Raw genomic sequence first — 15,952 nt, forward strand, 5'->3', positions numbered from 1 at the left:
AAACCCATTGCCATTGTTCTTGAGTTCTCAGTAGTCCTCATTGTCCATTATGTTCAGCAAGTCCGGTTTTATCCCATGCTTTTTCAGACCCAGGCCAGCTGGCCTTGGTGAGTTCCCGATAGAACATCCCCATTGTCTCAGTGTGTGGATGCACCCCTCGCGGTCTTGAGTTTCTTGCTCGTGCTCTCTCTCCTTCTGCTCCTGATTTGGACCTTGAGATTTCAGTCGGGTGCTCCAATGTGGGTCTCTGTCTCTGTCTCCTTTCATCGCCTGATGAAGTTTAATATTCAGGAGGATGCTTATGAGCTGTTCTGTTTTAAATTAACAGAATTATTTTTTTTAAAAAAAAAACCATGCATTAGAAAAATAACTGAAACCTGGAGGGAGATATGGAGAGTAGAAAAATATGGAGTAGAAAGTTAAAGGTTCCACAAAGAGAGGTAATGGCGGGGAAATCAGTTATGGTCAAAAATGCTGAAGAGAACCAATCGGATAGTGTTGCTGGAAACAGCGTGCTGTTGAGATGATTATACAAGAGGAAACGAAAGATGACTTTAGGGTTTCTAGATTGGCTGATGAATAGAAGAGAGTTTGACCTTAATTACAGAAAATTCTAAATGGAACATTATTCAGAGGTTTTGATTGTATAAAATGTGAGTCTATTGAGAGGCAAAGAGACAGTGTGATGTAATATGGCCTTCAAGTGAAAAGTTATTATGTAAGTGGCAATGACTTTTTCCATCTTATTTATGAATGACTAAGAAGACATTTTCCAGTAAAAAAAAATCATTTATACATAAATGAAGGCTTAGCTCAAAGTAAGGCTTAGTTCAAAGTATAAAACTGTAAGGCGTTGGCTACAGAAGCTTGTGAGCTAACCTTTGCAAACTCATTTCTCTTTCACAAAAATATGTTAGACACATGACATGTAGAAAACAATCTCAGGGTAATGCCACCATGCTAGCATTTATTGTTTTTATAAAGAAATAAAACCATGAATGTGACTTATCAAGATACATGTAATTTCCCCATTCACAGCACAGCAATCTTCAAAAAAAATGACAGTTTTCTGAGATTGGAAATTAGTGCAAGCAGAAGATTCACAAAATTATTATGACCAAAAGGGATTTTTAGCCAGGCGATGGTGGCGCACGCCTTTAATCCCAGCACTTGGGAGGCAGAGGCAGGCGGATCTCTGTGAGTTCGAGACCAGCCTGGTCTACAGAGCTAGTTCCAGGCCAGGCTCCAAAGCCACAGAGAAACCAAAAAAAAAAAAATAATAATAAAATAAAAAAATAAAAAATAAAAAAAAGGGATTTTTATAACAACTTTATGTGTTCCCTCAGCTTCACCCTTTTCCCTGCCAGCAATTAAACATTTCACTCAGTGTATATTCATATTCTTTATTTCATTGCTTTACTTTTACATGATTATTTTCCCCAGTCATTTGTGGTTGGCTTTTCTCAGAAGCTGGAAATAACCCTACTTCTGTTTAATATCCTAACTTCTAGAAAAGTTCACCCATCTGTGGCTTCAATTTCCAGCCACATACCAATGATTTCCCTACTAATCCCTTTGAATTCTAACATCTAGAACTTTCCTGTTGATTGTAGTATAAATAACCTGTTTTATTTTCCACTCTCGATATGTATGTCTCAAATACATTTCACACTACCTAGATATAAAGGGTTATAGTCAACCAGTTCCTTCAAATTTGCCATGTTCTAGTGTTCCTGTCTGGAGTGTTGGACTTCCGTTAGCTGGAATAAAATTACTCACAAAAAAAAAAAAAAAAAGGAGCCTGGCGGTGTTGGCACACGACTTTAATCCCAGCACTCAGGAGGCAGAGGCAGGCGGATCTCTGTGAGTTCGAGACCAGCCTGGTCTACAAGAGCTAGTTCCAGGACAGGCTCCAAAACCACAGAGAAACTCTGTCTCGAAGAGCCAAAAAAAAGAGAAAAAAAAAAAAACAACAACAAAAAAATACAATAGGGTGGGAAAAGGATTTGTTCGGCTTACATCCACCATTTAGGGATGTGAGGGGAAGAACACAAGGCAGTGACTTAAAGGCCGGAACTGAAGCAAAGACCATGGAGGAATGCTGCTTACTGACTTGTTTGCAGTGGGTTTCTCAGCTTGCTTTGTTACAACCCAGTACCATCTGCGCAAGGACGGCACCACTCACAGTGACCTGGGCCTTCCCACATCGGTCATTAATCAAGAAAGTGGTCTGAGGATATGCCCATCCTAGGCCAGTGTAATAAAGGCAATTCCTCAATTGAGAGTCCCTTCCTAAGTGATTCTCATTTATGTCAGCTGACCTCTTGATTCAGAATATCACATAAGCATCCCTGATAGTCTCTGCTTCTCTCTAAAGCTTTATAAGCCCGGCCTCCAACCATTGGCCCTCTCTCACCACATCCATAGTACAAGCTCTCCCAACAGGTCATTAAGCCCTGAAGACTCAGAGGCCTTTCCTAACACAAAGCTCTCAAAGCCTTCCACGGTAGTCCCAAGAAAAACGATCATGTCTGTCACAGAAACGTCCCACTCGCTAGAACCAAAGTCTGCATTGTTTAGGTTTTTGTTGCCGGGGGTGGGGAATATTAAGCAAAACCAGCTTGGAAGAGGAAATTATTTAACTTACAGGTTATTGTCAATGGAGGGGTACAGAGAACTGGCAAGAACATTTTTGGAAAGCACTAAAGCACAAAGAATGGAAAAATAGACTTACTGAGTTGATGTTCCATAGCTTGGTCAGCTTGATGTGTTACACAGCCCAAGACTATCTGACCAAGGACAGCATTGGTACAGTGGTATAGACCCTCCCAAATTAATATTAGTCCAGTAGTAAATGACCACCCCCCACCCACATTCCCATAGGCCAGTGTGATAGAGGCTGTTCCTCAACTGATTTGATTGTTCCCTCTTCCCAGGTGACTCTAATTTTTGTCAAGTTGACAGAAACTAACCAGCCTACTGTCTTAAGGGAATTATCATTCATTCGATTATCAAACCCACCAGTCAGGGAAGTATCCTAGTCAAAATGCTAGTGCCTTTTTAAAATTTAGCTTTTATTAAATCCGCACAGCCATTTCATCAACAAAAGCAGCCACTCATGTTTCCTTACTATTTTACATCAGTTTACTTCTTTCTCTCTGTACTGTCAACCACCAGTCCAAACTGCCAGGATCTTTCATTCTCCTACATAATAAAGGCTTGATGGCTACTCCAATTATTTTCCATAATGTACAAAATATATCGGATGGAATTGTTTAGACCACCATGAAGGAAGAGAAAGAAAATCTTACATTAATTTCTAAATTCCCTCTACAAACGATGGTAATTACTTAAATACGCAACAGGAATGTATACGCACATCACATTGTTATCATTAATCATTAATAGTCACCATCCCCTGACTGGGCACATTCTATATCACCATTAGGCCTCCCATCTGGTTGGATACGTAGGCTGAAGAGCAGTAGGGTACTTGTACACCCATCTTACACCTGCTTTGCGTCTGCCTTTCCAAAACTGGGGCTCCCCGTCTGAATTTTCTCAGTCATTTTCTTCCAAATGACCTTGGGATCATCTGAAGGCCTGGGGAAGCCCCGATGTGCATCTCCAATACGGGTGAGAAAGTCTGTGGTATGAAGGTGTTCGTCTATTTTCTCTTGGAGCAGAAGCGACTCCAGCAGAGTCTTCCTGCGCCTCAGGAAGTCAGACTGAGCCAGCTCTGCCCTTTTGCTGTTGCAAGTGGGACACTGAGAAGAAACATGCTGCTTAACCGCCCCTATGTGCGCTAGAGTCGCCCTCGTGTTCTTCAAATAGATTCTGCTCAGTAGTTCATCAGGAACAGTGAAATTGAAAGCGTCTACCTCTGAAGTCTCTGCAATCCGTCTGAGCGGCAGCCTTTTGTGCCTGGGGCTTTTCTTTGCTCTTGAATTTTCTCTCTGGTGGATCAGGTTTACTTTAAGAGAACAAAAAGACTGGAGGGCATTCAGTTCTTCGGCGGATCCCCCAGGAGTTTCTGTTGGGAGTCTATTGTGGGGTTGGTATCTTTCCAAATTAATTCCTTTGCCCTTGATGTGGCTGAGCCACTTTTCACTCAGCCTATGTTCTTCCTTCTGTAAGAATGAACGTTCTGGCAGCTCGTCTTGTTCTCCTGAACTTGTAGTCGGCTTCCCACTCTCCAGTGAGCTCTCAGAGTTGTGGGAACAGGATTGCTCTTCCCCGGAGGAGCTGAGGGAACCAGAACTTAGTACCTCATCAGTACAGGACCTGAGGATCTCTTCAGAAAGCTGAGTAGCGCATACGTCCGTCAGGGCCGGGCCTCCTTGCTCTTCTGAGTCCCCCGGCTCTTGAGTAGATGGCCATCCCATTGCCTCGGACTCTGTTCGTCATCTGCTTTGTTCTGGTTAGAAATGGGCCTGGAATCAATAAAGATGAGCCCACAGGGCAAGATCTTAGGTGTCTTTGGGCGCCGCCGTCAAGACTTCCGGGTACGCCTTTTCTGGTTGCCATGGCAACGCGCGCCGGTCATGCGCAGTGAGTAGTCTCTGTTGGCTTCCTGCCTCCACCCCCCCACACACACACCCCCGCTGCTGCCTGGGCCGGCTCAACAGCCCTTTTATTCAGCTCCTAGGCTGCCTGGAATGCTGTTTAGAACACTGTGATTCAAGGGAAAAGACCTCAAACTCCTTTCCCTCCAGATCAGACCGGCTATGCACACACGTGAGTTTCACAGAGACAGACAAGTGGTCTGTGACGAAAGAAATAGTGCGGCTTGCCTCAGGAAGACAGTTTTCACAGAAAGTGCTCGCTAGGGTATGCAACAAAATCATTCCTGTCTTAGAGCCAAGAGAGAAGCTGTTCGCATTCATGCCTTAGGATAAAAGCAGAAGTACGGGTATAAAGGTATAAAATACATGTACGGTAGGGCCCATGCGCAGTCACTCCAGGATTCCAAAGACTTTGCCGTTTCCCCAAACCGCGACAGTCTTAGGTGTTGTTTCCTCCACCTGCCAGGTCAGCGCCCTCCTCTCTGTATGTCTTGCTATGATTATTACTCCTTTAAGTCACGTTTCCAAAGGAAGGACTTCCCAGTTCTTTTCTGGGTGCTGTGCAGCTGAGTCTTTGGAATTGAAGGCTGCAGAAGCAACAGCTCAAGAATTGACTGGTAGCGTGCATAAAGACTGGTGTTGGATATCGATTTACGTAGGGGCAGTGGGTTTTGTGGCATACATAATTCCAGTTTAAGAAAGTCCAGGTACCCTCCTCTGCAGTCTTCAAACATAGGTAGCCCTTTACCCGTATTACATTCCTTTATTCAGGCCTTTTAAACGACATTCTCGCAGACCCAGATAGCCTGGCATATTAAGGCCCACGCTGGCAAGCTTGACGATAAGCCTGGGACCTACACATGGCAAAAAGAGAAGAAAATGGACTCCCAAACTCATGTTATATTCCCTCCGTCCTCCCTCACACCTCTCCCCCTTTGTCTTCACCCACTGACTTATTTTAGAAAGGTCAACTGTCTGAAATATTCAAAGATCATCTGAAAAATGAGACCAGCCTTCTTTTAAAGATAAGGACTTTCCAAATTCTTTTTCCCCCAGCCCATTTTCTAAGGGATTTCTAACAGAAATAACATTTTTATTTTAAATTTTTATTTCAAAATTCTCCCTCATTCTCCCATTCATATTTCCATGCAATTCATCATTTCCTCCCCTTGAACAAGGACTTTATCTTAATTACAATGCACCCTGTAATTGTTTCAATCTGCTAAACACCCAGACTAACCTGGGTTTTCTTTTTTCAATGATGTAAATTTATCTCAGTTTAAAAGAGGAATAGCTTTATCTCTGAAGCAGAAAATCTGAATAGAGAATTGTAAAATTAATCAATTTCTTTATAAAGAGCTGTGGGCATCTTAACATCTTAATAACTTGTTTAAGGAAGAGTTGCTGCAATATATTATCACTGTCAGATAATATTCGTGAGGATAAAGGACAAGGTTTGAGTTGTAAAAACAGGAGCTGTCCTTTATGTGACACTCTTCAACTGGATTGCAAACTGAAGTTCCAGTGTATTTCTGTTTGAAAATCTCTGTCCCTAATATTTTTTCTCAGTCTGTAAACCAAAGGGAAGATGTAGGTAGCTATTGACTTTCACATGTGAGAATCATCAGGGCCAAGTGTACAAAGTTTCAACTGTTCTGTAGCGGTGGCAATGACACATTCTGTGTTTCTCAGAGATTAGGAAGAAAGTGTAAACAAGCAGAATGTTGCAGATTATTATTCTTTTCTTAATTGAGCATTTCAAGTGAGTCAAAAAAAAACAAGAAAGACAGAGTGAAAGAGCAATAAGGAGTTGCAGCCTCCCATTCTATCCCAAACTCTCTTCATACACAACTAAGGGACATAGATGACTTCCGCTGGCTTTACCAAACACAAACTCAGTCAGGAGTCACAGGAGTAAAATACAGTAAGACGCACTCAACATTTCTTGTTTTTAATCTGGAAATGAAAAAAATCACTCATGGAATTGACAGAAAGAAAATATTTATGTAAGTTCCAGAAAGTTCAATAAATAATAGTTCAGGGTCTCAATAATTATGTTACAGAATTATTTATACTTAAACTGACTTATATACAAACTTATGAATCATGTCTTCAGATTTATACAAACAGCTCTTACTAAATGTACAAAGAAAAATTGCATTTTTCATTTCTCTGAATTAATGTCATTCCCCCTTACAAGTTCGTATCTATGTTGGTGGCAATGGAAAACTACTGACTTGAGACTCAGTGTCATTCCAGACATTCTCACATTCGCCAATCTCACTAGCAAATATTCAGCAAATGTTAAATCTAACACTCCCATCTTCCTTCCCTCCCTCCCCTTTTTTCCTTCCCCCTCTCCCTAAATGGGAGCTATAAAGGAGAACCATGTTCTCAGGGCATTTCACACAAGATGTCTCCCACATTCACATCCAGTCCTTATCATTATTTTGACTAGATATAGTTTCAAAAATCATTAATTTATCATTTAGTTTGGTTTGGGAAAAAGAAAGCAGTATACATTTCTACACACTTTTTACACTGTTTACTGCTTAAAAGTATATTCAAGGTGTCACCCAGAAGCAACATACAGATAGCCTTCCTTATTTCTCTCAATAATTACATTGTTTCCCATTGTAAGGAATTACCATATTCTGATGGAAAGTTTCTTATTGTTCTTTGTATCTCTGGCAATGTGTATCCAAGATGATCCCTAATAGTGAGATTACTGTTGTGAAGACTAAAGATACATGTAGTTTTCCAATTGCTCTAGGTAACTACTATCATTTGGACATTTCAGCCTGAAACTATAAAAGACCTATTCCAGAGCATGGCTCATGCATCATTTATTATATTTTGTGGGATTTTGTCAATTTGCATGTCTTTAATTTTATCTTGATGCAATATGAACCTCTATTATTATTAGTGAAGTTAAGCAGATTTATATATACATAAGGATCATTTATACTTTTGTTGTGTGTATTGTTATTAATTTCTGTGGGTGGATGCTGCTTGTTTGTTTCCCAGCCAACCAGATCTGAAATAATTACAGAAACTGTGTTAATTAAAACACTGCTTGGCCAATCACTTAGGCATATTGCTAGCTAGCTCTATATCTTAACCCATTTCTGTTAATCTGTGTGTCAGCACAAGGTCGTGGCCTACCAGCAAGGTTCCAGGGTGTGTCTGTCTCCTCTGGTGGCTACATGGCTTCTCACCGACTCTGCCTACTTTCTCCCAGCATAGTCGCCCTCCCCCAGCTCTATCCTGCCCTATCACAGGTCAAAGCAGCTTCCTTATTCAATAACCAATAAAAGCAATACATATACAGAAGGACTTCCCATACCACATTTCTTCTACCCATTTTACTTTAGAACTTTTATTTTTACTTTTCTGTTATTTTAAAGCATTCAAAAACACCTTTTTTTTGTTGAAATTCTGATTTATTTTTTTGTGACCTAAGTCCTTTTATTTACTTATGCTGTTTATTTAATGAAACTAAAAGGTTTTCATTTTATATCAAAATGTTCAGTCTTTTCCCAAATTGTTCTTAGATTGTACTAAGCTTTGATAGTTCTAGTCATCATATTTAATTGGCTTCATTGTGTTGGTGCACAGTTCTTTGGATTTTAACACATGAAACCACAAGCAGATACATGCAAACATCTTCAGACTCTGGATGCAAAGCATCTTTCTTGTTCCATCTTTGCATTCTCAAGTCACCCATGTTATATGTAAAAAGTTCTTTCTGTTGCCTTTATTCCTATAAGTTTTAGATATACAATCACATCCACAAGTTAGACTGGCTACTTGGTTTTAGATCCTTAAAGATGTTTTGTTTTGTTTTGTTTTGTTTTGTTTTGTTTTGTTTTGGGAGTTGGAGGTTGCCTCTGGGTCCTCCAGGATTTTAACAAACTGTGTCACCAAGCTGTGCCAGTCACCTCTGTCATCTCTAATTACATTGTCTCATCTAATTTCACTGAAGATTACCTCAAAGGGTAAGTGACTTATTTTTGAACTTAAAAACATCCCCATTTTCTAAATGAGATATTATCTTTGTTCTGATTTGTAAAATTTATAGACAATGTCTTGTTGTTTAGAAATGCTTTGACATTTGTAAACAAGAAGTCAAATGACCGGTGTCATTTTACAAAATTACCCTATGAGATATTACTGCAAAATTTTGATAGTGTAAATAGATAAATAGCTAGACTTTCAGAAAAACATGTAAGTTAATAAAAACATTCCAATGAAAACTGTTAAGCTTCTCATCTATGTTGGTTTAATATTTTCAGTGCATCATTTACTTTTCCCAGATTTACATTCTTAAAACTAAGATTAAGGGCTGGGAGTCTTGCTCAACAGAACACCATCCTCATATACATCCCTACGTCCACTGTTCAGCATCAGAGAGAATACAAATAATTTTAAGTAAAATTCTGAAAATGTAACAGGTTTTTATTTTTGCATCATCCTTAAATACATGATACTCAATTTTAAAGTAAATATTTAGAAACAAATTTGCTTTCCTGTTACTGTTATACCTCAAACTAATAAAGAAAATGTTGAGCCAGGCATTTTGAATGTCCCAGTCTTCTTTTATGTTTTATGAGATAACAACAATTCATAATTAATAATTTGACTTAACTTCCTAATTTTACCTCTTTTGTTTTCTTTCAGTTAAAAAAAATCAGAAACCACCATCACATTGAAGTTGGACAAGGCAAATCAATGACTGTCTCAGTCTTTAGAAAAACTGAAAATAATTTCAATTCTCTTTTTTAAAAAAAATTATCAATGAAATGAGGGTAATTTTAGGACTGTTTTCTTCTAAGTGCTTTCAGGAAGGATCTGTCCCAAGACTCTCTTTTTGATTTGTAGATAGCCATTTTTATGACCACATTGTATTCTTTCCCTACACATGGCTGTATGTCCAAATTCCTCTTTTCACAAGGATGTTAGCCATATGAGATTAAGGCACAACCTCCTGACCTTATTTTAATTTGATTATCTCTGTAAAGACCCTGGCTCCAAATAAGGTCACATTCTGAATTCTGAGTTGCTAGAGATCAAGACTGAAATGTGAGAATTTGGGTTGTGTGGAAATCAGATTAAAGGATAATTAAGCAGTGTACTTTTGGGGTAGATATTTAGAATAAAAATTGCTAGCAACTTGTATCCTCAGAGGCATGAGAATTGTTAAATATAGAGACTTAATTGTGAATTAAGGATATCTTCTGGGTGAGTCTGTGGCTTATAAGAGAGCCAAATATGTACGAAACACTGAGTTCAATCCTCAAAAGTCAAACTAAGTAATAAATAAATAGGGTCACGGGAGCTTTTGGAGAAGACTCTATCATAAACTTTTTTGACTAGCCCCCAGGGTGGTTACTAGTCTTTCATGATTCAAGTAAGAAATTGTGTTAAGAAAACATTGCTCTCACTGGAAAACACATAAAAGTAAAAATATCTTGCAGTTCTTTTCAGATATCTTGATTGGTGTATTTCAGAAAATTTAATTATCTTAGGCATTAAAGCAATAATTTCCCATTGTTCTACCCGATTATCAGATAATTTTTTGAAAAAAAAATTCTTTGAAAGTAATTATTTCCATAATTAGAGGCAACAAAGCAATTTAGCAAGAAATACTGGTTAAGCACGAGTTTGAATTGTGTGACCATTCTTACTACTTTGCTTTAATAATTCTAAAAGTGCAACCCAAGATGAATCTGTTCTGCGACGCATAAAGTTCTGTCTTCCTTAGCTCCACTGCCTTGTGCTTAAAGTCCAGAATGATCCTCAGCAATCTGTGTGATTTTAAAGGCAATCAGATTCCCAAGAATTCACAATACTATTCAAGAATACCTTCAAATCTAGGAAGTAATATATGCAAGAACCTTAATATAATGCATTTCCCTTCCAAACACAAAGGATGTATACAATGAATTCAAAAATGGTGCTTTGAATCTGAATTTAAATGATATACTTTTCTATTTTGGAGAACTATAGGAATCTGAGGGTCTAGATGATGGACTTGGACTTCACAGTGGTTTTCCTGAAAACTATTATGTAAAATTCCTTTTCTACCACTCAATGTCTTGCAAAAGCATTTTACTGTAATTTTCTACTTAAAAAGCAAGCCTTCACAGCCAAATGAATATTCATATGATTGCATAGGGTTGAGTAACATTGAAATTGCAAATAATTTCATCCAAGGCCACTCTTTCCATAAAATCATTTTATTAAAGTGTTCGCGGTAATCATAAAAACAGACCCTCCCTCTGAAAGGACATATAGTGTAATATATTGAGCTCACAGGCGAAAGTTATTTTATCTCCTTTTTTAGATAGGAATTTTCCAAAAACAAACTATATCACCGAAGAATGTAAGGCTGTTTCTCTAGCGCCTGCTATGCTTAGCGTGAAAGCTGTCAACCCAACAAGCTGAAACAGAGCAAGATTATGAGAGCGAAGTGAATAGCTCATTCTTCGCGGCCATGCCCCTGCTGCATGGCCGCCATGTGGTACAAGCCTGAGGTATGCACTGCGATAGCTAATGAAGTGCTTCCTTTATATCACACTGACCAGAGCTCGGATTTGAAGCTTGTATGTTATGCTACTGAGATCTCACAATAGCAGCCTTTGTTCTCACTCGTAGAGGCTGCTTCTTGTCTTTTCCCTGGCCCCATTTCATGCACCGAAACAAACTTGCTAAGGCCTTTATTTACTAAGAGGTGTAGACCTAAGTCATGAAACCCATGCCTGTGACTCCGTCGGCTTGCTTTTGCTTTGTCTGCCCCTTTCTTATGACAGTGTCCACCTAAATACCAAACACTTGTCATTTTGTGGCCATTTGGAGGTAACAGGCTTGAGGTAAAAGCCATTGCCCTCCCAACATCACTCTTCTGTGACAATGTAATGTTGTTAGCATTATAATAACAAGCCACAGGAGGAAATGTCACCCAGGATGAAAAGAAGGACATCCAATGGATCCAAATTCACACACAGCATGTTCTTAAATGTAAGAAGCAATTAATACCACCCATATGTTATTTTTGTTTTACGTGTTATTCGCCTTCTCTTGTGGACTTTGGGTGTCTAAAGCATCCTTTGCATGCTTTGAAGAACTGTCTTAAAGCACTATCAATAGTTGTTATCAGAGAGATCTAAAAATCACAAGTGTTGGCTAACCTAGAAAGAAACTAATTGAGATTAGTTAAATGAGAGCTCTCCAAAACCAGTGGTTCCAAAAAGAAAGAATTACAATCTACTTCTTCCCTCATGTTGACTTATATAGAATCCCATAATGCAACAGAGACAGCAGCAACATGCTCCAGGTGAGGCTGAATACCAAGATAGCAAAGCCTGAACACAGGGCTGTGGTTCTCAACCTATGGGTCGTGACCCCTTTGGGGGTCACATATCGGATATCCTGTATATCAGATATTTAAATTACAATTTGTAAACAGTAAAGTTACAGTTATGAAGTAGCAGTGAAACAGTTTTACGGTCATCACAATATGAGGAACTGTATTAAAGGGTCGCAGCATTACGGAGGCTGAGAACCACTGGCATAGGGGTTTCTTTACTTGGGGTCAATTAGAGATAATAGGCTTGAAGTAGTTGAAGTCCTAACCATGTCTTATTGGACTGAGGCTGGAAACAATCCGAAACAGACAGCACAGCTTCTGAACAGAAATCTTCTCACAGTTCTAGTAGCTTAGCAATTCATGGTCAAGGTTGCAGAAGAATCAGTACAGTGAGGCCCCAACTTCTGCTTCTGGAGCTGTATTTTCACACCGTGTCCTCATAGAGTGGGAAGGCAGGCAACTCTCAGGGACCTTTGGCATAAAGACACTGATCAAATAATGAAGCCTTTGACTCCACCTTCTTTCACATCGTAGTAGACGTTTTAATCTATGAAAGTTTGGTTAATATCCACTTTCAGACCATTATGAGTTATATATTCTTTAAAACTGTTTTGCCTTTCTGATTTCTAAGTTTCACATTTATCTTCTGCCTAGCCTGCAAAGTCAAACCACAGTATTAGCAAAACTACATATGTAAAAATGCTCTGAACAGTCACCAATACAAACATAAAAGTTACTTCCTCAGTTTAAGAATATGTGAATTATATTTAAGAATATATAAAGTATAGTTATATATACTTATAAAATTATAGTATTTGATTTAAAAATGTTATTTGTGAATAGATCTATATTCTATATTATAGTCATATATGTTAAACAGCATCATAGTGTGCTCATTATTTTAAACACAAGAAATGAATGACAACATCTATCTTATCTATCATATTTTCAATAGGAGTCGACTTACTTCTTTTTATTCCATATTAGGGTTTTTTTTAAACACTACAACAGTGAATTCAAATGAAAATGTATCTGAAGTATGAACAGTGCCCTCTTCCATACTCCTTTCCTAATATTTGTTGAGTGACTCAAAAGATATAAAATCTAAAAGTTATTTTTGAATTGGAATATATTAAATTAAATATACATCTGGGAGCTAAAGAGATGGCTCAGCTGCTGAGAGTGCTTGCTATTATTCCAAAGGATGTCAGATTGGGTCCAACCACCCTTGTGGGGTGGTGCACAAGTGACAATATTTAAGCTCTAGAGGATCTGACACCCTTTTCTTGTTTCTGAAGACACCTTCACACACATGCATACATACCAGACTCACAAACACATGTGTAGGCAGAGACTGCTCATTTGTTTCTCAGCTGCCCAGACCTGAATTATCACACAAGAAACTATATTAATTACAACACCCTCTGGCCAATAGCTTAGGCGTATTCCTAACTAGCTCTTACATCTTAATTTAACTCATTTCTATTATTCTGTGTATCGCCAGGAGGTTGTGGTTTACCGGGTAAAGTTTCTGTGTCTGTCTCCTTTAACAGCTACATTGCATCTCCTTGACTCTGCCTTCTCTCTCTCTCTCTCTCTCTCTCTCTCTCTCTCTATATATATATATATATATATATATATATATATATGTATCAGTATTCAGATTTCCGCCTGGCTTACTCTGCGAAGCCATTGGCTGAAACAGCTTCTTTATTAACCAATGGCAATAAAAACATATTCATAGCATACATAGGGAAATCCCACATCACACATGCGCACACACACACACACATACACATAAAAGTAAACAAAAATAAAGTTTTTAAAAACGTGTTTTTTCTCAATTTTTAAAACATTGCATGTGGGACATAATTTATTCTACATTGTTTCACCTGAATAGCATAAAATAGCTGACTATTTTAGAAGAAGCATCCATTTTAAATCTCCTAAGCACATCTGAAAAAAATGATTAGGTCTGTGTTAGAATAGCCCAGAATTTCGTGGTATGTTTGGATTGAGCATGTTGATTAGGGTAGTCAAAAGGGGGCTTTTTGATTGCTGGACTTCAATACTTTGACAACTGGACCTTGGTCTTAGAAATGAGTCTGGTATAAAAAAGTGTCCAGTGGTCTACAGAGTGAGTTCCAGGACAGCCACAACTGTTCCAAGGAAAAACCTTGTCTGGGGGTAGGGGAGCATCCAAATAAGGGAATAGATTTTGGTGGCTAGTTTTAAGGATGTAATCTAGTTTACATGGAGAGGGAAGCGGGGGGAAGAGAAAGACCTGCCTGCACTATCTTTGTCATGCCCACTGTACCTGAGCCTTCTAGAGCCCTTCAGACGACAACCAAGGTAGCAATTCTGTACCAAGGGGACATTGCCCAGGGCTTAAGGAATCATCCGATTACCTAAGATGAAATTGCATTTTTAAGGGGATGGAATCACAGAGCCAGAGGAACTAAACTAAAATCCAAAGCATGAAACTTATCCGTGGATGATTCCCAAGGAGATTGAAAGTAGGGAAGCATTATTTTAGAGCATGAGAGAGCCCCACCATGTATTGCCCTAATCCTACATTTCATCTGTCTCCTTTCTCTTTCTTCAGGCACTGTCCCCTGCCTCCATCTGTATCTCTGCATATCGCAGCCACAGTCACCTGGTAGGCCACTCTCTTCTCTTGTAAATTTTTTTTTAATAATTTAGTTATAGCTTTAACTTAATAAAATGTTTTATTATGCTGAAAAATCATATTAAGTGTTCAGAGGGGAAAATTGTACTAATAGTTCTACATAGCCATTAATACATAACAAAATAATCTCTAGTGATCATTGGGTCTTTCCTTATTTAGCAAACAAAAACAAGAAAGTAGCAGGCTGATCGGAGCATAAAGGCTCTTGCCCCAAACGTGAGACCCTAAGTTCAATTCTTAAGAACTGCATGGTGTAAAGAGCAAATTGACACCTTCAAATTGTCCTCTGACCTCCTCATTCATGCCGTGGATTTCACATGCTGTCTACCTAACCCCAACAGTACCCATACATACATAAATAAATGTCTTTATTACTATTCTATTTCTGTGAAGAAACATCATGAACAAGGCATTTAATTGGGGGCTTGCTTGTAGTTTCAGAAGGTAAGTCCTTGACCATCATGGCTGGGAGCATGGCAGCAGGCAGGCAGAGCACTGGTGCAGTAGCTAAGAGCTTACATCCTAATCCTCATGCAGGAGGTAGTAAAAGCGAGACTGGACCTGGTGTTGACTTCTGAAACTCCAAGCGCACACCCAGTGACATGACTTCTCCAACAAGGCTGCACCTCCTAATTCTTATAATACAGTTATGACCAAACACCTAAATACATGTGTTTATGGGGGATTTTCTGATTTAAACTACCACAGTAAAATATATATATTTATGTAACATGTCATAAATGCTAAAATTAAAGCTACCTGCTTATTAGTACCCAATTTTGCTCCATTCCATTTCTTTTCAAATAAGTTTATGTCCCAAGGCTGGCATGCATTTATTTTCTTTGAATATATTTCCCCTGTGTGTATTACTATGGCATATAATAAAGATGCTTCTGCATGGAGTTTATATTCTAAGGCATGGAAAATGAGCATGATAAATAAATGAAATTAGAGACTGTTAGGTAGCAAAGACTTCTGGAGAGTTCTGAGTAGTCTCATAATTGTAAGTATAGGGCTCATAGAGGACCCCTCAAAGGACATCGAGGAGAAGAGTTAAAGAACACGAACAGAATGTTCCACCGCTGGCAGTGTGAAAGGCGTATGCAAAGAGCAAGGAGAGGCTCTGAGGCCTGAAAGAGATGAAAAGAAATGGAGATTGTCAGTAGATAGTTGGTGAGAACCCCAAATCATACAGGACCTTGTAAGTGTAAACTTTTAAATTTTATTCTGAAGAACATTTAAAAAAAAAAAAAACGGTTAAGCTATTTGAGCGACATTCTGATAGGCTGCCTCTGACTGTTGTGGCTGGATTCCTGTCGGGAATGGTAA

General features: G+C 38.7%; 1 protein-coding gene across 1 annotated transcript; it reads right to left on the reverse strand.

Annotated features, from left to right (window-relative positions):
• Positions 1-1,004: 1,004 nt before the first annotated feature.
• Positions 1,005-4,496, reverse strand: C20H8orf48 (chromosome 20 C8orf48 homolog). Its single transcript, XM_057752644.1, has one exon. It carries the CDS (start codon positions 4,383-4,385, stop codon positions 3,507-3,509), a length of 879 nt encoding a protein of 292 aa, XP_057608627.1. The 5' UTR covers positions 4,386-4,496; the 3' UTR covers positions 1,005-3,506.
• Between the last annotated feature and the right edge of the window lie 11,456 nt (positions 4,497-15,952).

This window comes from Chionomys nivalis, chromosome 20, assembly GCF_950005125.1.
Source record: "Chionomys nivalis chromosome 20, mChiNiv1.1, whole genome shotgun sequence".
Taxonomy (NCBI): Eukaryota; Metazoa; Chordata; class Mammalia; order Rodentia; family Cricetidae; genus Chionomys; species Chionomys nivalis.